We start from the raw sequence: 27,047 nt of genomic DNA on the forward strand, positions 1-27,047 counted from the left end.
AGGCACACATTTTTTTTTTTTTTTGTGCAAGGTGGGGTCAAAGACCCATTTATACCTAGCATTTCACCCCAAATGAGCCAAGCACCAGGCCAGGTGAAAGCTTGTACCCTTTTTATCATTGGTGGGTACACGGTGGCACTGGGGCTCGAACTGCACACCTCCCGCATGCAAGCACCACATGCACCGCTGCTGTCAAAAAAAAAAAAAAAATCGTGAAGCTTTATTTCAACAACTCCGTGGGCCTGCTTGACCAAAACAGACATATCAACATTGTTCTGTGAACAGTGCCTTTTGTAATGGCAGTATTGGCATCTGCGTTGTGTCATAGTAAGTGATGCTTTGCAGTTAATAGCAGTTTTGTCAACTTCAAAAGAGTACGCACTCCAATTTTTTGGATACATTTCTTTTATTTGGAGTGATGCACAGCACTGGACAATAGCATACATAAGTGACAATGTGGAATTCACTATGTACAGGTGCCGTCAAAAGTAAATGGAAGGCAATATTAACGAAAAAATTTAATCATTGGCCGCTCAATTCATGCATTCTTGAATCCATATGTGCAGACTAATATTGATTGTGCAAATTGCACTGTGCACCAACAAACATGGACCATTATGCTTTAGATTTAAAGAAGTTAAATTTTTTTGACAAAGTCGCCTTCCATTTACTTTTGATGGCGACTGTACACTAGGTGACTAATTTAATTGAATTTGAATTTTTTTTCCCGTGTAATTTGGGTTTTGGTTTCAGAAGTCGAACACCTGTGACATAACAGCCGATATGCAGTCATGTGCAGCTGGTTCATTTTTTTGCCATTCCAACTCTTGGGCAGGCTTGCATAAATGTAGATGTGAATTAAAACGAAGGAAGCAGCGACCCTATTGCAGTTTTTGTATGTCTCACGTGACCTGAACACGTCACAGCCATCGCTTGGCTCTTGAAACCGAAACAGCATGAGAGAAAAACACTCTTACTGCTTTTTGACGCAATCTATGTGGCAGTCTCGCAACTAAAATTTGATGTGTCTATTCCTTTAGGTGTTCTGACAAGTCAGGTTAGTGGAATTTTAGTATCAGTTTACACCAAAGACATAGGTTTGTGCAAATAAAGCTTCAGAATTTTGAACGGTTTTTGTTCATAAGCGTTTAGAATTTTTAAGTTCCTTTATTTTTGGCGGTTAATTTATAGACTGAGGGCTCAATCAAAGTTTTGCTTGCATCATTTATTGCTAGTTCGAATATTTGTTGTGAGTGAAAACTTTAATCAGAATCAGTGCAGCGCATGCCTAACAGCTTCTGCATTTCTGCATTGCCATTGTGGTAAAGAAGTGCTGGAGCGGAGACGGAGCTTTTTCACATTGCTTGAAATGACTGCTAGAAAAAGAAACTGCAAGCCTCGCAGGTTGTATTGAGAGTGTCATTCAGAACTAAGTGTAAGCATATACTTTTTCGGAGAACCGTTCTTGAACAGTACTTTTGAATATATACAGGTGCATGTAGCGCATGTGCATGTAACGTTTCGGATGGCATTTGGCATTTGTGTAGTTGGTGTCAAATCCCGTAAGCACGCATGCTACTTTTCTTCTGATCAAAGCTGTCTGGCGTTGCAGTATTTTCGAAAATATACTTTGGGCTTTCCAAGAGAAAGACCAAACTTTCTACCAGTCCCTCTTCCTCCTTTTTGTCTCTGGTTTTGCATCACTCTTGTGAACTGCTTGAACGGATGGCCCCAACCACTCTCTCTCTCTTCCCTGCTTTCATGAACTTGCCCATGAGTGCTTACATAACATCCCAACAACGCATTTTGGCTGGGCTTAAAACAATAGTTAGACTGTGACCGTTCCTAATAGTCAGACAGCAGGCTTTACTGTGGCTGCACCTTCTTTTCATGCAGGACCAGGACCAAATTTATGCTCGACTTGCTCCAGCAGGGCGCTCCTTTCAGGAAACACCTGTGTGCCTTGCCTCTCTGACGAATACCTATCTCCTGCAAAGGTAAGGCTTCGCTCACGGCTGTCTGTCTTCAAGAGAAACGGCTTGAAGCCTTGTTTTCACAGCAGAATATGACTAGGGCAGAAAGGTTGACTGGAAGTATAAAAAACTTTTCTTCCTTTTATTAGGAAAATATGTACATGCGGCCTTTTCTTTAAGAGCATCATGCAAGCTTTGAAAAAACACTTTCATAGCACCCTATGAAGAAGTTAAGTGATGCAACAAACAAAAATGTGTACATGGTGTGCACAAAGCACATGTCATTTGCAACCTTTTCCACTGCCCCGCTTTGTCACATGATGTATGCCACCATTTATTTGACACTCGTGTGGTACTATTAAGAAAATGGCCAGCTGTGTGTGAGGGAATACTCTAAACAGAAAACTAGTGCTTTTTATCTGGTGTGGAGTCTGCATGTTGATAGCGGAGATTGAGTTTGAAGGCTGAGAACAGCGGGCAAGAAACGTGGAGTAGTATATCTGTTTGGCTTTTATGCGCAGAAATGTCTGAAGTGCAAGCCGCCGTGCGATTCCTGTCATGGTCCTGGTGAGGATCAGTGCCTCTCCTGCCTTGGGGAACTTAGCGTGGACCCCATTACGTGGCGTTGCTTGCCGTGCTGCAAAGTCTCTGCTGCTCATGAGCCACCGAAGAACTGCTGTGTGTGTGACGACATCACAAGTGAGTGAATGAAAGTATGGCTCGTGGTGAATGGTGTGTGTGTGTGCGTGTGTGCACACATACATACATACATGCGTGCTTGCGTGCATGCATATGTGTGTGCGTGCATACATGCATGTATGTGTGTGAGTGTGTGTGTAGTATGTATGTGTGTAGTATGTATGTATGTCTGTATATATGCATACATACATACATACATACCTACATACATACTTGGTGTCTCAGCTAAATGTAACCAAGCTTGTAAAAAAGAGGATGTTCCCTATCCCCATGAGACCAACTGAGGGTTGTTGACAGTCGCATGTCCTAGTGTGGGGTAGTTTTTCATTATACAAAATTAATTAGCAGAAACCAATTAGCAAACTTTTAATTACCTTCAGGAAGAAAGTGTCAATGCAGGAGTTGTAGATCCCATAGAAAAATAACCGTTTGCTGTGTTTGCAACCAAGTACCACTGATACAGCTGCTTTTAAGGCGGAAGCCTTTAATGCCTCATCGTTGTAAGCAGGAGCTGTCGACAGAAATGTCAGGCTTTTCAGTTGGTCGAAACGGTCGTAACGTCACAGTGCGCGAATTTCAAACGGGGCCACAATTGTACTTTGGCTACTAACCATGCAACCAATTAAAGGGATCGTATAGTGATGCTCCAAGTAAGTTTGAGTTTAGTTAATTGCTTACTTAACCAATTAGTCCAATTAACCTTTCTAGTCAGACTAGATAAATAAATAAAACCAAGTAAGAAATTGGCGGAGCTTGGGAATCGAACCCCAGTCTCCGGAGTGCGAGTCAAGCACACTACCACTTCGCCATGCCAGCTGGATGGTTTGGAATGAACAAAGGTGCGTGTCTAGTGAATATGGTGTCTTCATTCACTCCCATCTCACTCCCATCTTCCTCCCTTCCTGTTACAGCGAGTGTCAGGTGTGCATGGAGATATGGGAGCCAGATACATTTCCTTTCCTCAAAAACCAATTTACTGAGAGCAAGGTGTATTTGTCCCCATTGGTGAATTTTGACGGGTGTCCACCGAAATATGTGAGACAGTTACTGTCTACTGAGATATGCAATGCTAATTTCCTTTCCTCAAATACAATTTTCATTTTCTTCATTACGGCCCCCTCTTTCTCTTTCTTCTTTCACTCCACTTCCTCCCTTCCAGCTCCTCTTTCTCTTTCTTCTTTCACTCCACTTCCTCCCTTCCTGTACAGTGCGGCTCAGGTGTCCATGGAGACAACAGAGAATTACTGGGCCATTTCCTTTCCTTAAAAAGCGTTGCGTTCAAAGGGCAAGGCATCCCACTGAACGGGTGGTGGTGTTCAGTGCACTCTGTGGCAGCTACAACACGCTGTCGCGTTCCACTCCTAAAGGCGAAGCATCATTAATTGGCAGTAAATTAATGCACCAACAAAATGTGAAGTGAACAATCACGTAGCAGAATGCAGCACTCAGGCTTTCGCCTTTTCAGCACTTTAGCCGCTAAAGTTCCTCGTAATTTTTTATTTGCCTTAAAAGAAAGCCCGCAAAATACAAAAAGAGCCATGTGATAGGGAAGCAATTTCAGCGCTTCCAAACCACCGGTCAAGCAACGACATCCGCTTATGTTTGCAACGCTGTCCCAAACAGGGTTCGGCGTTTTGAGGTGGTGACGAGATATGCGCCAGGAGCTGCTTATGCGTCGTGGAAAGTAAGCGGGCGCTGCTTTTCAAGGAAGTGAAGCACGGCTCGCATGGAGCGCTTTTTCACGCGAAACCTCGCCTCGAGTGATAGGCATGTGGCCGTGCTGCCGAACTTGCACAGTCATGCACTGAAGAAGCGGTCGCCCTAGCGCCCATGCGAGAGTTGCTGGCGTATATCTCGCGACCATCGCAAAACGCCGAACCCCGTTCGGGACTGCGTTGCAAAGATAAGCTAATGTCGTTGCTTGACCGGTCATCTGGGGGCGCTGAAACTGCTTCCCTACTACGTGGTTCTTTTTGTATTTCGCAGGCTTTCTTTCAAGGCTAATAAAAGAAGCTGTATCAGTGGTACTTGGTTGCAAACATGGCAACCGGTTATTTTCCTATGGGATCTGCAATTCCTGCATTGGCACTTTCTTCCTGAAGGCAATAATTAAAAAGTTAGCTAAGTAGTCTCTGCAAATTAATTAAGTTTACATAATAAAAAAAGACTGCAGATGTACACGTGACTGGCAACAACCCTAAGTTGTTCTCACTGGGGCTAGAACACTTCGCCTTTTTTAAAAGCTTGGTTACATTTAGCTGGGACGCCCTGGATATAATATGTGTATATGTGTGTTTGTATGTGTGTGTTTGTGTGAAAATGCTGTTCTTGGAGTGAGTTGCTTTAATTCATCACGTTTCCCATCTTGTAGAATTGTTTCGCTATTGTCAGTGATTTGTGAACTGAATTATAGCCAAGTTCACATAAGAACAGCACTTTTACTGGGGCACTTTCTGACCTCTTGTTATCATATTTACACGATTGTAAGTAGACGCGAATGTTAGTCAGCACCCCCATATCCCATGTCAGGGAAAATAAAAAAATAAAAAAGGGCGTGCCCATGGGCACATTCTACAGGGAAAATGTATTGGTCACGAGAAGACATGTCCACACTTGTGCCATCATCCTCACTAATGCTGCTGTTGTCATCACTGTTGCGGTCTCACAGTATGTCATTCTAACCGCTTCGCTAACAATCACAGCATGTTGTCGTCCCATGAAATCCCGCGCTTCACAAACAACCGTACCACGACATTACGTGGAACAGTTCAAAATTTTTCGTCGCTGCAGCCGTCACACTTGGGTCGCTTGTCCCAAAACGTCGAACTAGTGGCCTCGCGCATTAGTTCCTGGCCCGGCCTGGCGTGTGAACGAATGCAGAAGGCTTACTGGACCCGGTGCACTAATGGCGACTGACTAAGCATTAGAGTATAAACTAGTAAAACATGGTCGGCAGTCCAGTCAAATACATCAAACACAGCCAAAGAGAAACTATGCGTGAGTGCTTTGGCTCTTCCATCAGATGCTGACACTCCCCGAAAGCGCTGCTGTTCCGAGAGGCGGTGCCGCCGCGATTGGAGCAGCGGTCCTTCCATCAACTGTCGACACTCCCATGAGCACAGAGTGTGCAGTTAAAAGTTAAAAAGAAAATGAAAAATTCTTCCAAATAAGCGCGCAGAATAGCTGAATGCTGCTGGGTACAGCTGTAGAGCAAACATAAAAAAAATTTCATCCATGCTGTAGCATCCCTGATATCTTGTTTGTCTCTGCTTTATTTCATGTGTCATGCTTTGGTTTTCAATTGTAAATCGATTCCTCTCCCAACTTTGAATTTTCAAATTAAAAATATACACAGACTTATAATCGGTAAATGTGGTAATTAATGCGACTGGGGTCTCTGCCTTCACAGTGCACATAGTTATTTCTATCTTGGAGTATAGGAATCATTAGTAAAAAGTTTCTGGATTTCTGCTTTAAATTCTTTTTTAGTCTTGCTATTGATCAGACTGCAGGGCAGTCTTATTTCAAGCACTTAACGTTAATGTGCTGATGAATCAGCATTGACGGTCCTATCATAAAATGACTGTAATATTACATTTGTCATGATTTGCAGTGCAGTCGTGTTTATTGTTGGGCAGTACATTAGTCATGCAGTACAGTTGGGGACACCATAGTTCCCAAGCAACACTTTCCTTAAAGCGAGTTTCCCGTAGTGACAAATTGTGGAAAAAAAACATTAACAAAGATCTGCCAAAAGTAAATAGAAAATTCGACAAACTATAAACTGCAGTCTTGAGAACAGAGACAAACTAAAGAGAAAATTTAACTGGAGTTTTCTGGCTTCAAGTCAGATTGTGCAGCCCTTTCAAGAGTGGCGCAGAAATCTTTTAAATTAGCGTTAGCAGACTAACAATGGTCAGTGAACTTGGTAGGGAAAGAGTTAATGGGGTCGTATTAATGTGGCACAACTGTATATATTCATGTGCTAGTCACTCTGCTTTTTTGTTGCGCATACTGTTGCTGCAAACAGTTAGCAGTCAATTTGAATGATGTTTTCAGTAACAGTTACCGTAAATGTTGTGCTTGTCTGAACTCTTTTCCAATCATGTCACAGGGAAGTGCAAAGCGGGGACAGAGCAACTGCGGAGCACCTCGTGGCTGGTTCGAGACAGCAACACCAACACATACAGCTTTTCAGTGGAGCGTGTCACCATGACGGTGGTGGTCATCTGTGTGGGAGCTGTGGTGATGTTCTTTGTGTTGTTTGGCCTGCTCGAGTGGTCTTCTTCGAGCAGCTCCACGAGCGGCTTCTTCCGGAAGGCTGCTCTGGCACAGTTGCGTCGAGCGGGCAACGGCTACTCACGCCTCTCAGGGTCCCTCAAGAATGCAGACAGGTAACACCTGCTAGCTGTCCTGCGAGCTGGTGTGCTCATGTCCTTAACTACACTGCAGCTTAGTTAGTAATGTTATTTGCGTTCTTGTCACGGTGAATCTTTTTTGTTAACTTCGCAGTCATGCTTGGTGCAGTAATATGTAAAGTTCAACACCATCGTCATGACCTTTCATTTGGACGGTGTTCGATTTCTTTGGTGCTTTGTGTAGCAGTATTTCTTCCCATGCATGCAAACTGATAAGTGTAGCCTAGCTTCCAAAATTTTTCTTCCTTTCCACTTGTGTACCACTTGTTATTTCAACTGTCTGTGCAGTGCTGAGATAGCTATGCATGTGTCCACATTCAAGTATTCTCTTTTTTTCCCTTTTTTTTTTACTCTGTGATGGTATGCACTGCTCACCACTGGCACTAAATGAATGGGCTTGGAATGTCAACTCGCCCAAGAAGAAGTGTTAATGTCAGGCATGTCACGCTGCTGTCAAAGCATGTGACAGGCTGCACCCTGTGTAGTTCAAAGTAGCGCGCGAGCGTCAGAGACTGAATGTGGATTGGTAAACATTGCCTCAAAGAAAGCACGTGCACACAGTAGCAGAGGCTGCAGTGGCTGTGAGAGCACCTAGGGAGTTCTCAGCTATGCTTGTGTGAATGTAGAAGCCACCCACTTGCTTGTACTTCTGTTGCACTCTGTGGAGGAATGAAATCTGCTGTTGCTCTGCGGTGTCGTGTGAAGACCAAATGCTGTGATTAATTCTGTAGTGGATAGATAGCTTATTACTATCATGTTTGCACAGATCTCACAATACGCTGTCCTCTTGGTTCAGGGCCCGCTTTGAAGTGGAAGCTGAGAAGGTAGCCCTGACTCGCAGTGACGGTATGGAGGAAGATGACGAAGACGACGAAGAGATCTTCCATAAGACAACGTAGCCCTAAGGTCGCATGCTGAGACCAAGACAGCTGGATCAACCCCCTGAGTGGTTAGTCTCGCATTCACAATTTATCTGTTTATGGTGTTGCAAGGGGGAATGTCATGAGTGAAAGACCGCCATGGCATATAACCTTACATGTTGAACAGTAATATTTGCAGCCGAAGCAGGTACAAATTGAATGTGTGTTCTGGTAAGCTTGAAGGATTCTTGTGCTAAATAGCCAGTGCAGCATAGCTGCTTGTGCAGTCGCACCATCATAGTGACATTCTTCTTTTGGGGCTGTCACATTTAATAAAGCTACAAAGTGCTTGAAGCAATGCCTGCTTGAGCATGTGACAGCCTTGGAAGTGCCTGCACAAGCGGTTTTATGGAACATCTTCGAGTAGCATGAATATGAAGTAGTAGTTGGAAGGTTAAAGGGACAGTGAGGAGAGCACTATTAATATTTTTTTTATAGCAAAATCCGATAGTTCGGCGTGTCATGGCTTTGTTGCCACTTGGCCGGCAGCAAAAGATGCATTTATTTCTAAGAAATTTGGATTCGAAGTTGAAAAAGTTTTTCCCGCCGCTCTGATTCAAACTTGGGATTCTCCTATGACAACACAGGACTAAGTGACGTGAAACATGACGTGCACATGACGTAACGCAGACTCCGTGATTTCTGGCGGCCAGCAGTGCGGCCTAGCAGCAGCCGAAAAGAAAGCTACCGCCAGCCGCACGTTGAAGGCATCTATCGGCTATTACGGCCGTCGCTACAGTCGCTTTGCTTGCGTTTGCACTGGCGTTTTGCCAGCGTTACGATGGATCTCGTTCTCGAAGTCGTCAACGAAGTTCTTGCAAATAGACACCTTTAGCATACCGTGTACCATGGCCGTGTACCTTGTTACCGCTAGCGGAATACCGGGAGCCCGCCTACTGCCGGGGAGCAGGTGCTGATTGGTCCCGATGCTGCAGGCGCGCGCGTAGCTTCCGGGCACGTGGCGCCATCTGGCGACGTCAAAGAGATTTGCGCATGCATTGGCTGCGCCTCAGTGATTTGTGGCTTCTCGGGTCCTAGAGTTGCTAGAACCATTGGTTCTAGCAACACTGCTTTGTCCTATGACGTCACCACACTTGTACTTGCGAGTTTGGCCTGTGGCGGCGATACCTGTATTTTGGTTCTTGCTCTTTTCTACGTTACAAGAGCTTTGTTGTCAGTATGAGTGGCGTTTTTGTAATCAGGAGCTGGTACTCTGTCGATACAAGCCAACTTCAATTTCTCCTCAGTATCCCTTTAACATGCAGAATGACTTGTGAACAGTGTGTGGCGCAAAGGTGTTTTACCTTACAGGCAAACCAGACAAATTTCTAGGAGGTCAGAGTGGTTAAAGTTCAAACTTGGAAGATGGGGAGTTTCCTATCCTGGCGTTTGAAAACAAGAAAATGAAGAGGTTAGGGGTTGAGTGGCAGGGGTTGCGGGATGAATTCTTGTCGCTGAATCACACGCCGGAAACTTTTCTTGATGGTTTCAGTGCCATCAGGCATGTCATCGCTCGGTGTTTATTCCTGTGTAGGCACAACCGTCTTGTCTATGCAAGGCCATGCATCTGTGAGCTTTTTTACAGTTTCATGTTCCCGATGATGGCTCCAAGAACTGTTAGTAAGCAGTCTTTTGTTGTCTTCATTTCTGTTCCTCTACAGGCTTCAGGCAAGCGCAGTTAATCGTCTCGAGAGCTTGATGTGGAGGCATTCATCAATGTGAAGAATGTGTGACGCCGGGCCGAGGGACGCCAGAGCCTCAAAACAAAACCTACGACGTACGCTAGACACATGCTGCAAAGGCACCATTGAGGAAGATGTGAGAAGTGGAGAGAGCAGAAGTTGGGCTCCCTTGCAGCAAGGTCTTAAGAGCTGGGACACGCGACGCAGTGAAGCCTATGCTTGCTGTGGGAATGATGGCACAGCTCTTGATTCATATTGGGCTTCCCAGGTAGTTTCTAATGGCAACTTTTTGCAACTCTTGCATATACTCCAAGTATATATCTTTGTTGGCATTACTTTAATGGGAACTTTTTTTTTTATTGTGTTGTGACATGTAAGCATGGCGGCCACATAGGTTTGCTTTCTTTTATATATACATATATATCACTGTGTGCTCATGAAGGTATGAATCGTTGCATGTCATGCTGCTGACATTATGACTTGTGGGCCAAATTATAGCTTCCATTGCATATTTCTTCTTTTTTTTTACTCATGCTTTATTTTTAGACTAGGACCTTCATGGCACATAACACAACTGACCACAGAAAATTATCAGCATGCTGGAAATTTTAAGGACCTCTCAGTTTCTGTGAAAAGTGCACAGTTGTGACTTTTTCTTAAGAGGCGATGAGGTTGTTTATGCACCAGTTGCACTTGTGTCAAGAGGGGATGGTTGTAGCTCTTAGAGTTGCAGGAGCTACAGGGACAGAGAAGAGAGAGAAAACTGCGGACTGCTGCGTTTGATTTTGCAGGCTACTTCCAGGAACGGAGTTTTGTTGTAGCGATCGTTTTTTTATGTGTTGATGTTTTTAGTGCAATACAGTATGTTGGCATTGTACACTCAGTCTTCTCAGTACTAGTTATCATGTAGCTTCCAGTCTAACTTTGTGTAGTATGTTTGGGGCATAGTGCATACAATTGTGTTTTGTGTTTTGCAACAAGTGACTTACCAAGTGCCAAAAAAAAAAAATAGGGAAAGGAAGCTTGAGAAGGCTACGGGAAGGCACCAATTTAATTGCCTTAATATATTTCACACTACAGAAGGGAGCAGTGCAGGCCACTGCCTGTCTTTCACTGTGTGGGACTTACTTCTCGTTGGCGTTGACTGCATCTTGACTTTGTAGCTTGCTCGCATTGTCCTTACCCGCAGGGTGTGCGTTTTGAACCACAGTGTACGTGCAAATGCTAATTTTTATTTTTCGTCTTGTGCACAAAAATTGTGATGGTTGCTGTTACGTTGTGAGCCAACGCTACCAGCTCGATGTTGCTGCTGTGCTTAGGAGAGCACCAGTCTTGTGCCGAATGGCGCATTACTTCATTGCATCTACAAAGCTTGACTATTGGGGAGGGGTTCCTGCGACTTCCACTTACTTTTTCTGCATGTATGTATGTGTGCATGTGTGTTGAGTGCGTGCATGCATGCAATGCAGGCTGTTTATAACACTTGATGTGTTGCGACAGACTGTTTTTAATGCTTTTGTGTGAATCTTCATGGAAGGGTTGTGTGGTATTGTGCACCTATTAATGACGCACACAACTCTTTTGACTTGTTCTGTTTGCTTCACTTTCTTATCTTTTTTTTTTTTCTCTGGTGTCAGCAAGAACGAAGATAGGTAGAAAGGCTGCTTTACCGCTGCAGCGTTGCACCATGGTGCAAGCCTCCTACACTTAACTGGAGGTGCTATTTTTGTAAACATTTTGTGATGCACAGCTGCAGTTAGAAGCTTACGACATTGCATTCCACTATCACGTACGCTCTGTTTTAAACGTGCAGGAGCTCTTTTCAATTGTGGGTGTGTGCGCATGTGTATTTCTTAAAGCGCAAGCATGTGTTTGTGGCCATCACAGGAAACTGGGCAGGGAGAAACCTTCAGACAAGCTACTTCTACTGGCTGGTTTCTGAGATGTGAACTGCTCTGCAGACTGCCTGTAGTGACATTCTTATGGTTGTGCTGATGATTTTTGTTGTTTATGAGCTGATACTGAGCACTGGTGGCATAGGTCCATTGAGGGTTGCTATCTGTTCGTTTTCCTAAAATAGGAGGCAAAAGCACAATCTTTTTTTTCTAAATGTGCAAGTCATGCATGGCTTGAACAACTTTGTTCTGATTTGCTATGATCTATTGCATGTCTGATGACATATTTAGAGGTGCACAGCACAAGAGAAACGATGCAAATTCTTGTCCAAATTCCTCTTGCACTACACACTTCTAAAATATTTCACCGATTAGCCCAAGCTGGTAACCTAGTGAACGCTCAGCTTGCATCATTGTTGCATACATGTGTTAACCTCGAATGTGACTGGTTAACTTATGGCAACGGTACACATTCTCGTCGTGGTGCAATATTTCAGAAAAAAAAATATTGTTAAAAAGCGATCTTAAAGCAGCTAGTGTAACAATGCGATGATCTGGGCTCACTTCATTTTGGATTCATTTTTGTCTGTCCTCTTAGCTCTGAGCATCTCAAAGAGAGAGGAAAACATTGCTTGGGGCATTTTGATCTGCTGAAGGCTCTGTAAAAGCACATGGTTTGTTTCATCCATATGCTCTTTATTTCTGTTGTAACCGCTCAGTAGACTTATGCCATCATGTTGAGCACGAGGTTTTCTCTGCATATATTTTCGTAATGCATCAATCAGCTCTGTCTTTAGGTCACAAAGCAAACTCAGAGGCTTGTCTGTACTCAAATGCTTGGTTCACTATACTTCTGCCTCAGGAATGTAGTGGCTATGTCTTCGTGGACACTTTCTGTTGCAGCTGTTAATTCTTTTTCCTATTTTAGTGCAAGCTTGAACAAAAAAAAAAGGCAAAAGACGGGGGAAAAACCTGGCTGTATCACTGTTTGCCTATCTGCTCTGTTGTACACTGTTGTGAACTATGCAAAGATGGTGTACGAAACGCCGAATTGGCAAAGTGTTCCAGCATGTCAATCTTTTTAAGCAATTCTGGTATCTAGTCAGATGTGTATTTGTTCATTCCTTGCAAATTAATGCCATAAATTGCAATTGTGTGCTTTCAAAACATTGTGTGATGTGAGAGATTATACAGTGAAATGTATACCTAAAGAGATTGATGAAATATACAGCCAATTATTGGATGTTTCTTTCTTGTATGCTTCTTACATGTACACGCACATTGGGTGTGGTCGATGAAAATGTGTTTAATGTATTAAATTTCAAGAGCTGAAAGTAGGGAACCAGAGAGGATACCACGAAAAAGTTTAGCACACTCACGAAGAACGACAAGGCAGACAGGTCAACACACACACAAATACCTGTGTTGTATTGGCATTTTTTTTGTGTTGTTAAGCGCCTGTGTTGTCTTGTCTACCTTGTGTGCACTACTAAACTTTTTCGTGATGCATTACCAACTAGCTCAGATGTCGATCCTTCTTCACTTCATTTCTAGAAAAATAGGCGCCTTGTCTTGTGTGCCTTGTGGTTCGTTGTGAGTGCGCTTAACTTTTTTGTGATGCATTACCAACTAGCTCGGACGTTGATCCTTATCCAGAGATATTTTGGGCCTGAAATTGGTTACAAACAGTGCTGCTCACTAATTGCAGTAAGTAGTGAAATTTGCATGCCATATGCAAAAAGAATGTGCCAAGGCCCTTGTGCACATTGACACATGAAGCAAGTCACAAGAAAGGCTGTTTCTTAGCTTACCGCTATCTTTAATTACAAACCACGCGAGAAACTTGTATATGAGAATTCGCCTAGTATATACACATAGGTTCACAATTATGCTGACCTGTAAACATATTTGTGCAGATAGCACATGCAAGCATCATACAGCAACAGCAACAATGGAGAAACATCAGTGACAAGGTTTTCAGGTCGTAGCCAAAGCTTGATTTAACACAGCAACAGATGCAACAGTGTTAGAAATGTGCGTAAACGTGCAAAAAAGAAAAAGTCCCGAGACACTTCATGGTTGGCATGAACAATGTGAGTTTTGCAGAAAGGCTAGCTTTGCACAAAGCCTTGCATACAAATCGGGGTACATCAAACTGCTTTTCTTGACAGGTGCTGAAGAGCGTTGATAAAAAGAAAAAGTGACACCCAAAACATGCATCTTTTGTAAATGCATTTGCACGCAAAAGGAGGTACTGGGGCACACACACTTAGACACCCATAAGTCGCCAACAAGAGCATGAGCTCGAATGGCCAATGACTCTATGGAAGGAAACATCCAGAGTGACAAAACTGATGTAAAGGTACACCTTGCATGAATCACTCGCCAAGCCATCATTCATGGTCTAGCGACTTGCAACCATGCTTACTGTAATTCACCAGGTGTGATTGTCGTTGTTGAACACTTCATACAACTTGCTTCAAAGGAAGACAGTGACACTGTGGCACAAACTTTTGACTCTTTAGCAACAGCAAAAGGGTGGACACACACTTGTGTAAAGCATAGCCTTTTGAAACAAGTAGATGGCTATGTGTCTAGCAAAAACACACTGAGTAGCAGTTGCAACATTTACAAGATGAACAGGGCTGTGGATTTTCATGCACCATGACAGGTGACAAGACACAGAGAAGAGGGGTGGCCCTTTTAATTTTTTATTAAGAGATCTCGTTGTGGAAGGCTCGCATAAGAGCAGCTGGCAACCTTTCCAAACGAACGGCCTACAGCGGTGTTGTGACTCACACAGACAACTGCATTCAATTAAAATTGCAATTAAAAGTGCTATTAGCACTTTTAATTGCAGCCATTCAAAATCTTTAGCTGTCTGTAGGGGCATACATGTGCAACATGCCAACATGAAAACATAGCAACACCACGCTAGTGTACATCTACAGCTTCAACAGCTCTCTGTTTTCAGTAACCTGAATGCATCAACAGCTATGCTCTAGCAACACGACTATTCCCATTCAAGACAAACAGCAAGTCTGCCATTAAGTTAGCAATTTTCTGCCCATGTGCATCTCAAATGCTCAAGATACACAGTGCGAAAACCTTAAAACTCTACAATACGGGGGTGCATGACTGCACTCAAGGTGCAACTGCCATAATCAAGCCGTGCACTTTTTTTTTCGGCTGCATGGTCCAATCTGAAATATACCAATTTCAACAAAGATGACATCAGCCTTGAACACAGCTTCTGAAAATTAAAGCTGCGAAAAACCATTCACAAAAGTTTGCTATGCCCAAACCATGCATGCCAGTAGAAAAAGTGTGCTGTATTTTAGTAACCCATCGTGTTCTCAATTCCGAAGTTAGAAGCACCCCCCCCCCCCCCCCTTTTTTTTTTCAGAATCTTTTAACTTCCTTTAATCAATCTGGCATCGTGTAAAAGGCGTTCATGCACTACACTTGTACGATTAGCAAAAGTTTAAAACATTTTTGTCTAAACGACAACAGCCAAATGCTCACCTGTTCTCAAGGTTTGCAAAGTCTGCCATACATACTGTGTCGATGTTAATGCAATGCAATGGGCAAAAAGTTCGACACCAACACCTGGCTAGTTCATTAAAAAAAAATTTCGTCACCTATGCCAGAGGCTTGAAAGACACCAAGCTTCCTTGTCAAACAGGAGCAGGAGCACATCACATATTAGGATGACCAAGCCATAAAATGCAAATGGCACTTTGATTTATCAGCACTGTCTACTTCCATCCACATTGATAGCTGCTCATAACAGATGAAAAATTTTTGCAGTCACTGAAATTGAATGAAGCACATATAACTGTAGGGTGCTATTTAAGCAGTTTAAGGAAAAATTTCTTACCCGCTCTACACCACGATCATTTTGTTTCACAATAATATTTTTCACACACAACACTGCTTTTGAGTTTTAAGTTCCTTGCAGTCCGGAAAGCTCTCTCTATTTACCACTCTACAAAGCATTGCATGACCCACCATCATTTCCTTAGCTGATCTTTGCAAACATTCATTATAGAACTGTGCAAAACTTCTGCAAATTATTGCCGCAACGTTTTTTTTTTTTTTTTTCAGGCATTATGCTCAAGGGCGATAACGCACAAGCAAGAACAGAGCATGACATGGCATTCAGACTCTGCTCATGCACTGCCTCATGAAAACTGGATGTTATGGTTGTGTGTGAATACACTGAGAGGTTATTTTCACAAGTATAGGCGTGAATGGAATGAAAACAGTGCAGCATGCCCAAACCTTTGTCTCTGCACTCATCACAAAGAAGTACAATGAGGGTGCTGCTGACAACAAGCTTGCAATTTCAGTTAGGTTACTCCAACAAGGGCATTACGGATTGTGTAGCTTTTTAATGTAATAAACAAAGGCAAACTATTAAAGATTGTTTCGGCAACACCTTAGTTTCGCTCTGAGGGACAGAAATGCCATTTGCGAGATTTACACACCAAAAGCTACACCAACTGAGCCATGCCTTAGATCATGCCGAACAGACTTTTATCAATTTCTATTATTCATCTCACTTCATTCATCTCACTTCAAGCACAACGCTGCACATCAATCAGAAATCTTTGCTTGCACAATTCTCCAGAGTTGCTGTTTGTGTCAAGAATCTTTGTACACAAGCACACAAGCTGTCAGTTGTATTCAGCCAGATATTTGAATCTCCTAGATGAGACAATCCAAGAAAGAAAAAAAAGGTGACAAAGCACTCAGTCCACAGCAAGGAAAGAGAAAGGAGGGAGATCACAGAAAAAGAGCATTATCATGTTGATATGTCTCAGCCATAATGTGTGCCACTGCTTCATGAATAAAAGTACTTATCACAGGTGGTATCACACTTGGTGCAATAACTGAAAGCAAAAGGAGGTGCCTCAATTCCAATGTTTTCACACAGAGCACACAAAAGACACCAAAGCTTCAGGCTGCCTGGATTCAAACCAGAGCCAGAAAACCAGCACCTTATTATAGATAAGCAGGTATTTCACCAGTGCTCGCTAAAAGCACGTTTTAACAGCAGCTGTGGTTGGGATAAGTTTTGCAGAAATAAGAAACAACCCGGGAACAAGTTCTTCGGGGCAGGATAGTGTGACCACGTACTAAAGCAACACAGTTTGGCAATGGAAAGCAAAAATGAAAAAGTATCCTTTCTTTTATGTGCCAATTCGACTTAGGCGTGCCCCCAAGAGTTACTTTTTGACATAAGCAAGTACAAACCTGCCATCACCTAGCACAGGCACAAGAAAGTGCACAGACTATAGTGTACAAATGAGTTTCGTCTTGACAACCTAGAATGAATCCTGCACACACATGCATTTCTTTACGCGGCCTCCTAGCTTTTCTTGATGTTTTTCGGCATGACAGGACTGACGTGGACAACTAAATGCAAGGGCAGCATAAAAGCACCTTGTTGCCTGCATTTTGTCACCAGAGCACGATTGACTTGTTTTTATGACCTCTAGTTGAGACAACATACTTTAAAAAGTTATCGACTGAAGGGAAGATGACACAGTGGGCAAGGTGGTACAACTGCATACTGAAGGAGCATTTTGGTAGCAGCCTCAGCCATTCTACTATTCTGTCCTTGTTTCTATAAGAAAAGAGCCCACCAGCCTGTCTTAGCCGTCGGTTTACTCTGGCCTTATTTTATTGAAAAATGAATGCTACACTTCTCAGCCACGCTGAACCTGAACACATTCATCCGAATAAAAAGAAAATGGAAGACAGGGCAGTCTGGCATCCTGTGCATGCCTAGCTGAGAACGTCTCCACAACTTTTTCACCTGTGTTCCAACAAAGCTTTTCAGCCTGATCTCACAAATACTTTATGTGATGTGTATAAACACATGTAAAGACTTAGTAACATAAAACGTGTGTGGATGTAAATGCCATTTCATTCCTGTAGAACCAGCGTGCACAAATAGGATAAAAACAGCTGAAAGTATAACCAGGGAACGAGTAGATAATCACAACTTAGATTCAGTCTCCAAATGTTTCGGAGCTATCTTTTCAAAATGGACACTGCATAGAGGAACTGAGATAAAAATTGCAAGCTACGAAAGCTCCATGTTTTTCAGTGCTTTAGAACTTAATTTTCCAAGTTCTCATCACTGGATTTTATACCACCGTGTGACACAATTGTGAGCTGTTTTCCAAGAGCACATAAGCACTAACACTGCAAGACACAAGCCATGGAAACCACGGCTACTGGATTCTGTAAACCTGGTCTGGCTATGACTGTGCCTAAGAGCATGTCAGAATTTTAGGTGAGTAACTTGGTAAATGCAGCATAGTGTGATGGTAATACACATGTACCGACCAAAAGGAGTGGCAAGCACATAAACATGACATGTGTGCAACCTTTTTCTTAAAATTACCTGCCTTTAACGGCAGAACACATATGCCAAGGCGTGACTCACAAACAAGAAAGTATGGCATCAGCAAATTTTTAGTAAATGATTAACCATTTTTTTTTTGCATTCAGTAACAGCAAGGTGCTCAAGCTTCCAAATATTTATTAAACACTTCCATAGCTATGAACTGCAAGAAATTCTAGTTCAAAGCTGTCGAGGGTCCAGACAAACTGCTTGACAGCTGAAATTTGACTGCTACTCATGCACATTAAATTGAGGATGCACGTGTGCATAAAATTAGCTAGCTTCCCATGACAGTTTTATTGTGTGCTGTTACTAAGGCTTCCCTTAGATGAATAAACAAAAAATCATGGGAACAAGTGCATGCAAGAGCCAAAGGTAATTGAATACATCATCAAACCACACCACTGAATTAGGTGTTATCTATCTGGTAACCATTTGATGTGCTTTCATCATACTTGACTTAGTTTCAGACAACCATCACCAGCATTAAATGAGTTGAATCCACTGCAGGTCAATCGCCTTGCCACTACTTGTTCACTTACTCCACAAAGGATACTGCAACAAAAGCAGGTCAAATGAATACCGCTGTCGATTTTTGAATTTACAGTGCTCTCAGCGCAGAAATCAATGAACTTTTCCACCTTAAAGCATTTCCACAAAGACGTAATAGCACAGGGCTAAGTAAACTTTTTTTTTTTTTTTTTTGCACTGAACTGTACAGCACGACCATTTTTCTTCCATTTTACTGCTTTCAGCAAAAACAATCTAAAAAATCTAAAGATATCTCATTCTGCATCCTTAACATTGTTCCAATAACAGCAAAGCCCGCTGACCTAAACAGCTAAACACCATTTAAAGATATTTTAGGTTGCTTTAGTTTGCGAAATTCAGGCCGGTTTTAAAGGTGTATAGCACTGAATTTTTGCTAGATTTTTAAAATTTTCTCTAGGGGCATGCGAATATATGTCGAAATTTCGTATACGAATTAAATATGCTTGATATTTGGGTCATAATCATATTTGGGAAACTGATATTTGAGAACTTCTGAATATTTTAAAATTAATTTTCGAATATTCGCCAGCAATCGTATACCGCGCTGACTTTCACAAATTTGACCATGGCAAAAACGCGAAATGTGGGCGAATTGTGCGACCATCGGGTTTAAAGTGGCAGGAAAACAATACAAATGCATCCTCTTTGGTTTCTTCTCCAACGTTTATCGCGTGGAACGATCGCATTCAGCCGCCGATAGGCTTGAACTCGAGCGAAATTCCGCAAGTGGGCTTTCGCACTTATAACGCCTGATAAGAAAGTCGACTACACGCTTCGGACAATCGCAGCAAGAGAGTGCACTGTTTTCTTTCTTTGATCCTTCCATAATGTGTTAAATACTTAAAACCCGAACCCACGGCATTTGTCCTGTCGCCTTCATACTCTCCGAGTGTGACCTCTGCAATCTCGTTTTGGCATAGAGTTTCTTACTATCCTAGAGGGAAAGCTGGCAACCCCTCTATGGGAGTTTGCATGGCGACCCCTCGAGACCACTTCAGCCACCATGGGCGCTCAAAGCATCATGGGGCGGTGAGCTACTTGTTGCGGAACTACAACTTTCGGCCAGAAATTAATGGAAAAAATAAAGCTGTTCAATAACTACAAACGTCCTAACATTCAATATCTTGTCTAATGATTGCAACAAACGAGCAGAAAAGCATTTAAGTGCAAAGTTTGCCCAAAATAAGAGATGACTAGCTTTCCTATTGGCCAAGTGATGAACACTAAAAAAACTAATATTTCGTAATTAACAGGCGCATTTTTAAAAGTAAATATGTTTTAAAAAAAATGTGGTTGCTTAGATACCTTAAGAGGTTTTTTAATGGCATTTCGGAAGATTAAAACCTTGTATTGGCGTCGTGTGCCGTTGCGTTTTCACTACTATGGCTTCTGCACACTGCGTTCGCGCGAAAGTCGTCTGCGCGCACACGAACAGCGTTTTCGGAATGAAACATGTCAGTAGTGCCACTCCGTGTTCCCGAAAAACTACAACTGTCTCGCAACAAGTAGCTCACCGCCCCATGATGCTTTGAGCGTCCATGGTGGCTGAAGTGCAGCGCCGCCAGCTTTCCCTCAAGGTAATAGTAAGAAACTCTATGCGTTTTGGTGAACTATGATATGCGGGAAAGCCAACTTGCAGGACTTTGCATGAGGCTCTTGAAGGGGCGAGTCGAGGAGTTACAACAGGGCAAGTGACGGTGTAAAAATCGCGCTTATGGTGCATTGTAACCCGCGCACCTATAAAGTGGGCATAACGGCAAGCGTGACAACGAACGAAGGGCCCCTGCCACCAAATCAAAAAAATAGCCTGGCTGCGTGGTTTCGATTTCTAAGCTTTGCCACTAGCCCGTGGCGATGGCAGTTGTTGGCCCACTCATTCACCCATTGTCCGAACCCAGCTCCGTGCCAGTTTTGGATGCCAATTGGCGCATCGCTGACGATTATTTTTCTTTTTTTTGGGAGCAGTCTCACTGTTCTGATGTGCATCCCCTTCGCTTACGTCTGCGTTGTTCTTCCAGCATGGCGAAACTGCGTGCTCGATGCGAGCTTTTCAATGTTTCTGCGATGGAGCCTTCACGCATTTTTGCATATTTTTTTTCCGCGGGGTGCGGGGCAATTTATAAATCGACCACCAGATAATTCAAAATTTCTTCCAGTCCCCTGAATCCTTCTGAATTAATGAGGTTTTACTAGCCATCATGTAATTTTAAGTTGTCGGTTATGTGTCATTTTATGGATTTTGTTTTAAATGAACACATTACAAGTTGGATATGTATGGTTATGCTGTCTAACCAAGTAGTGTACATTTCTGTGCACATCATGTTTGTATATATCGTGCTGAGTAAGTCTGTTTTTGTTTATTCGACCTGCAAAGAACATGCACAGTTTTGGAAAATGTAAGTGCCACAGCATTTGCCTGTATATCATTTTCTGAAATACTTTTCAATTCGATATTCAAAGCCATTTTTTTTCATGTTCGTATTTGATTCATATTAGAAAATTTCAATATTCGCAAGCCCCTACTTTTTTCACATTATGCATTGGGCATTAGTATACATGCATCATGCCGTGGTATTTTCCAACGGCTGCTAAACAATTTACGATTTAATTTCTTCTCGATACTGCTTCGGTTTCAGTTTCATCAACCAAATTATGGCTGTGACGTGGAAGAAGCATTCAGGTCATGTGAGGCATAAAAATAAACTGCAACACAGTCACTGCTATGTACTTTTAATTCACTACACACTTAAGCCAGCCTGCTCCAACAGCTGGAATGACAACAAAAGACGTGTCAGCAGTTATAATGCAGGTTTTTTTTCAGGCTTCTGATAACCTTAACACTTCTTACACGTCACAATCATCGTTCGGTTGATGAAACTGAAACAGCACGAGAGAAGAAATTCAAATTATTTAGCGCTCGTAGGTGAATACCACGTGGTGACCCATGTGTTCTAATGTCTCATGCATTGTTACGGAGAAGAAAACATGCAACTAAAAAAGGTGTCTACAGTCCTTTAAAGCTCTCCCTTTAATTCAGCCCTCCAACTTTGCTAGGGGCACCAAACTCAAGGAAGACCATGATCAAGCTTGCCACTTCACAGTGTGTACATCCACCAAACTGCTGCACAGCACATTGCTGCAACAAACACAGAAGCTGTTTCAGGCTGTTCTGACTAGGCAAGGGTCTGTTGCACTGCACGAACTCTCCTACAGCAGCGATTTCCCAGGAACCTTAAATCTGCACTGGAAGCTTTCATACATGCCCATGCCTTCAAGAACAACAGTGTGTGTAGAAGTAGTCTTGCCTTTGGTTTCTGCCTTCATGGGCTTCAAATTGTCTCAGCAGGAAACAAATGCTGTCCGTGGGAGCCAGCTTGGCACACAGAGGCTTGCTTCCCTTTTGATCCACCGCGCAAGACAGTGATGTGAGGCACATTTCTCTCTTCTTTTTTTTCTCTTTGTTGACAAAGCAAGCAGGAGGAACACAGACGGTGTTGTAGGCACTTGTCGGGGCTGGTATCTGCCTGGTGATCATGGCAGGCAGAAACGCGAGTCACAGTCGGCTTGGGCCGAACTGCCACAGTCCATGCACGTTTTCCTCCGCCTCCTTCCGGGTGTTCTTTCTGCACGGAGTGTGTGGCGCTTTCGCAGCAGGTGCCCCATTGGTGATCACAGCAAGCAGCACATGTGGCACAGCCGACTGGGGCTGAAGCGCCGTGGTCCATATGCATTCTCCTCTGCCTTCTTTCGAATTTTCTCTGCGAAGAGTACGCAGTAGTGTCAATTTCGATTGCTGTTCATCTTAAATGGAGACATTCATCCGGGCTGTCAGTGCGACAGCATAAGCTCTCTATGTTTACATGCTGCACCTCCAGCGAGAATGGCCGACGAAAGACAGCTATACAATACAATCTATTTTGAGGCTCTTCAGTCTCAGACAGACACATACAAGCACAAAAAAACGCGGACAGAGAAAGACTTAGACAACACGGCGCTAAGCCTTTCTCTGTCCGCGTTTTTTTGCGCTTGTACGTGTCTGCTATGCACCAACTAGCCCAAAGGTCTGTGCTCTTGATCTTCAGTCTCGGCAACTTTAGCCTGCCAGAACTGGTTTACGTTTGGTTTATGGGGGTTTGACGTCCCAAAGCGACTCAGGCTATGAGGGACGCCGTAGTGAAAGGCTCCAGAAATTTCAACCAACTGGTATTCTTTAACGTGCACTGACATCGCACAGTACACAGGCCTCTAGAATTTCACCTTCATCGAAATTCGATTGCTGCGGCCGGGATCGAACCCGTGTTTTTTGGGCCAGCAGCCGAGTGCCATAACCACTGAGCCACTGCAGCGGCACAAGCCTGCCAGGACTGTTTCGACTGTCATCACTGTGGCACCACATCTCGGTGCAAAATGACATCATATATCATGCCTTCATGCTAAATGTGCAGGTGAGCTGAAGCTGGGTTCGGTCACATTTCCTAGACCAACATGAATTCTGTCCTAATCCCATTACATCAAAATAAGCACACATCCCTGCAATGCAAACCCTAAGCCTCACAGGAGAAAATAGAAACAATTATCTGATCCACTCGGGTACACATGTTATGAGTAAGGGTAGGACTTTTTACTTTGTTGTTTTTTAGAATTTTAATTTTTTTTTAGGTTTTTTTTTTTTTAAAGGTGGCATATGGTGAGGATGGGGAGCTGGTATGCAGAGGCACAACTACATCAAAACACATGACTGCATTGCTTCCAATGGTACCACTATCTCCTGTCCTACATATTTTGTTAATTTTTTCCCTTGACTTTTCCCTTGAGCGTAACCCTCCTCAACAGCTAGCTATGGCGGACATGCCACAGACGACCTTTTTCAGTTAAAACTGAATTTTGAAAATTGAATTCGGCGCCCTTTTATTGGTTTTTTTTTCGGTTTAAACCAAAGAAGTCCAACCTTTAGTTATGGGCTAGAATTGCTTACGTGTTTACGCACCATTCAGCTGAGCAAATGCACAAAGTGAAATTTCAGCGTGACTATTCTGTTAAAGGGGTCCTGAAATTCCTCTATGAATACAATATTACTACAAGAAATGACTCTGAACAGGTAGGATGTTTCAGAAGTGACACCATCCAAAAGTGAATAAATTAAAGGTGCACTAAGGAGGACTCTGAGCTCGTCCTTTAACGAAAAGAACTCGATCTACATGCTCCGAACATTCTTAGAAACTTCGAATTAATGTTCTGTGCCCTGTCACTTATCTTGGGTGGTGGGTGCAAGCACTGGTGTCACATGCAAGCTACTTCACAGCAGCATTATGACAGTGAAAAATGGGCAACAACACGCTAAGCAAAATGAAGGCAGGCTTACTTTGCGCTCTATCAGCGCATGTTACATGTTGCCTAGGGCATTGTGCAACTCAGCTGAGACATTAAGCGTGACTGACTCTGCCAGCCAAACTTGTTATCATACCAAGATCAAGGTGTGGCTCAGGGCCCTTTAGTGAGGTTCCATGACAGCACAAGACAACATAAGAGTCCACAGAAATTTCTGAGTTCCTTTTGTGCTGAACACTGCCTACAGTACTACTTCATCCTCTCTGCAGCATCACCAGCTGATTCCATGGTTGACGGCATAGTTACTACTAAGCGATGAGTAATCGTAAGCATACTTTAGCACTTCACTCACAGTCAACAAGCAGTCACCATGGCGGGACACAGAGCCCATAGAACTATAGCATGTGGCCAAGCTTTGTTACTGTTAAGTCTTCAACCAATCAGCAGCCTTTTCCTTGGTGGTTCAATGCAACACAAAATTAAGCATGATGCAGAAGAGTACATCACAAGGGGCCACAGCTTCAGAGAGCTGCCATTCAGTTTCAGTTCCTGACAATGCTCAAGTACTCGGAGGCCCACTGGTAAAGTTGCTACTACTACTTTTCTGACTCTGCAGGTGCTGACTTTGATAGGAGAAAGTGCGCTCACCAGCAACGTCCCTCTTGTCGATGGCGACCAGTGCCTCAAAGAGGTCCTTGAGAGGATTTGTGTTTGGTGGGAGTCCATGCAGCCAGATGAGCAACATCCGGTAGCCATGCTCCTTGTAGCTGGATTTACCTGCAATGGTCGCAAAAGCAAGAGAAGGTGAAAAAGAAATGTCGTCTCAGCAGCAACCCACTGTGCTGAACCTCACCCGATTGATAATTTCAGCTAGTTTTTCTGGAGTCAGTGGCTGCCCAAATACCGTATTTATTCGAATCTAGGCCGATAGTTTTTTCAAAAAAACGAGATGTAGAACTCTTATGTCGGCTTAGATTCGAGGATTTCGTTTCGAGGTTTCGTATTCGTAAAATACGAATAAATGTAGCACACAGGTGGCACCCCCACAAAACGCCAACAAAAGACAGCACTGTAGCCGTTGCTATCCGTAGCCATTGCTATCCGTAGCCGATACTGATCAAAGCACACATGAGCACTGGCTGCCATTTTGGCCTTGTTCTGTTCTCGTGCAGTGGCGTGAGCACATTCGCAGCAGTGAAGTTTTCGTGCGTGGTTTTTATCACCAACACCATGGCACCAAACAGGCGGTGCCATTATAGTGCCGCCTTCAAGCGGAAAGTTATACTCGCTGCAGAGCAGTCGTCAAATCTTCAAGCCGGGCGGGACTTCGGCGGCTGATCCCGGGCTGGCGTTGCATATGTCTCCTCACCCAAACGCCAGCCCAGGATCAGCCTGAGCGGGTTCCTGGCAATAAATGTCGTTTGCGTGCTGTACCTCTTGTTCGCAGTTGTTTTTTCGGCTGGCCTACAATCGAGGTAAGTTTTTTTTTCTTCTGTGGCCTTCAACTTTCGGGTCTCGGCTTAGAATCGTGGCCGGCCTAGATTCGAGTAAATACGGTAGCGCACTTGATAGGAACTTGTATTTAATTGAATTTCAACACAAGTGCAAGCTCGACACAGGGCAGGCATCAGGGCAGGCATCGACAGGCAGGCATCGACAACACAGGGCAGGCATCGACAGTGCTGACACTGCTAAGGGTAAGAGGGGTTGTAGTAGAACTTTTTGACGGGTTAGTTGGTACATCGTCTTGAAAGAATGTCGTACGCCAAAAAAGGACAAAACAGGAAGGAAAAACACAGAACAGGAAAGAGGCGCAACTTCCAACTTTAATAACAGGAAAGGAAACCAGGCGCTCTTTTATAGCCGCTGAGCTGCACGAGGGTGCGTGAACTAAAAAACAAATGCGGTGGTTATCACTCGTCCACCACCGCATTTGTTTTTTAGTTCACGCACCCACGTGCAGCTCAGCGGCTATAAAAGAGCGCCTGGTTTCCTTTCCTGTTATTAAAGTTGGAAGTTGCGCCTCTTTCCTGTTCTGTGTTTTTCCTTCCTGTTTCGTCCTTTTTTGGCGTACGACATTCTTTCAAGGGTAAGAGGTGCTGCAATATTCTGATGCCAGCCCCTTTGCTAGACACTCTCTTAAGTTAACAAACTGCTGACAGCACTTGACATATGTTAGAAAGGGCGATGAAGCTACTACGCCCCTAGTCGATCACCTGTGTACTGGTGTTCAATGGCCTTGATATGTTCAGGAGTGAACCCCCAGTGCCGTGCCAGGTGCTTCCAGTCGTTGGGTGCCAGCATCTCCTTGGCCAGGGTCCAGGCCAGCCGCTGCATCTGCTGCTGGCGCTGCTGCTGCAGCTGCTCCCCATCCTCCACGTTGTCAGCGCCCGAGTGCTGCTGCTGGTCGCTGGCCACACTCTCCTCCTTGATGTCCACAAGACTGTTGCAGAACTGCCGGCTGCCGGGCTGCATTTTCATTTTTCTTATTAACCGCCGGCCAAACACCGCCACATCTCACTCGCAAACGTGCGCAATAAACATGTTTGCATATCCTCTCACAACGCATGGACGCTATGCAATACGTGACAATACTTCACAAACACTACAACCCCTGAAAGCAAACACAAGTATGCCACAGGAATCACAAAAATCTGTGCTACAAGCAGTACTGCACTACAACCAAAATGTCACTTTTCTATGCCTCTGCATATACAATATTGCCACAATGCATTTTTTTTTCACACGATTTTTTTTAGTGTTGTTTGCTTATTGCTGCCAATACAACTGTATTATTTTCTGTTCACCACGTGCGGTGAATTATCTCGCTCATGTTCTCCGAGTGCACCTAGACTGTTTGTAGCATATTGTGATCACATGCAGCCAACTCTAAGGCAACTGGAACTGTTTATGGTGAGCAAATGCATTATCCTGGGGACCTTCCTTGGGGACCAGCTCTCACTGCCTCTGTTCTCTCTGATTGTGTCTACAGAAAAAGCAGAAGAATGCTATGCACAGATTTTAAAAACATTGGCTGCAGCCAGAGTTGGTATTTGCTAAATAATATACTGTATCAGGTCACTTAAAAATTACTCACACTGTAAATTCACTTCCTACGTTAGTCGTAAAAAATTTGAGAAATTTTATCGACATAATCAATAC

General features: G+C 43.5%; 2 protein-coding genes across 3 annotated transcripts in view; one reads left to right on the forward strand and one right to left on the reverse strand.

Moving 5' to 3' along the window:
• The window catches only part of Fur2 (furin-like protease 2), a 55,288-nt gene extending 42,458 nt beyond the window's left edge, over positions 1-12,830 (forward strand). The window contains exons 21-25 of the mRNA XM_089545666.1: positions 1,897-1,997; positions 2,495-2,672; positions 6,787-7,066; positions 7,887-8,039; positions 9,672-12,830. Coding sequence (XP_089401792.1) covers positions 1,897-1,997; positions 2,495-2,672; positions 6,787-7,066; positions 7,887-7,989 — 662 coding nt within the window. The 3' untranslated portion in view covers positions 7,990-8,039; positions 9,672-12,830. The remainder of the gene's footprint in view (positions 1-1,896; positions 1,998-2,494; positions 2,673-6,786; positions 7,067-7,886; positions 8,040-9,671) is intronic.
• A 7,319-nt stretch (positions 12,831-20,149) lies between these two features.
• Positions 20,150-27,047, reverse strand: part of LOC149343141 (uncharacterized) — a 102,418-nt gene continuing 95,520 nt past the window's right edge. For both annotated transcript variants that reach the window (XM_089545671.1, XM_089545670.1), the window contains exons 13-15: positions 26,102-26,354; positions 24,534-24,662; positions 20,150-22,315 (exon numbers count right to left, since the gene is read on the reverse strand). In XM_089545671.1, the coding sequence (XP_089401797.1) occupies positions 22,227-22,315; positions 24,534-24,662; positions 26,102-26,354 (471 nt within the window). In that variant the 3' untranslated portion in view covers positions 20,150-22,226. The remainder of the gene's footprint in view (positions 22,316-24,533; positions 24,663-26,101; positions 26,355-27,047) is intronic.

The sequence above is a fragment of the Amblyomma mixtum genome, chromosome 5 (assembly GCF_055824585.1).
Source record: "Amblyomma mixtum isolate Tamu chromosome 5, ASM5582458v1, whole genome shotgun sequence".
NCBI lineage: Eukaryota > Metazoa > Arthropoda > Arachnida > Ixodida > Ixodidae > Amblyomma > Amblyomma mixtum.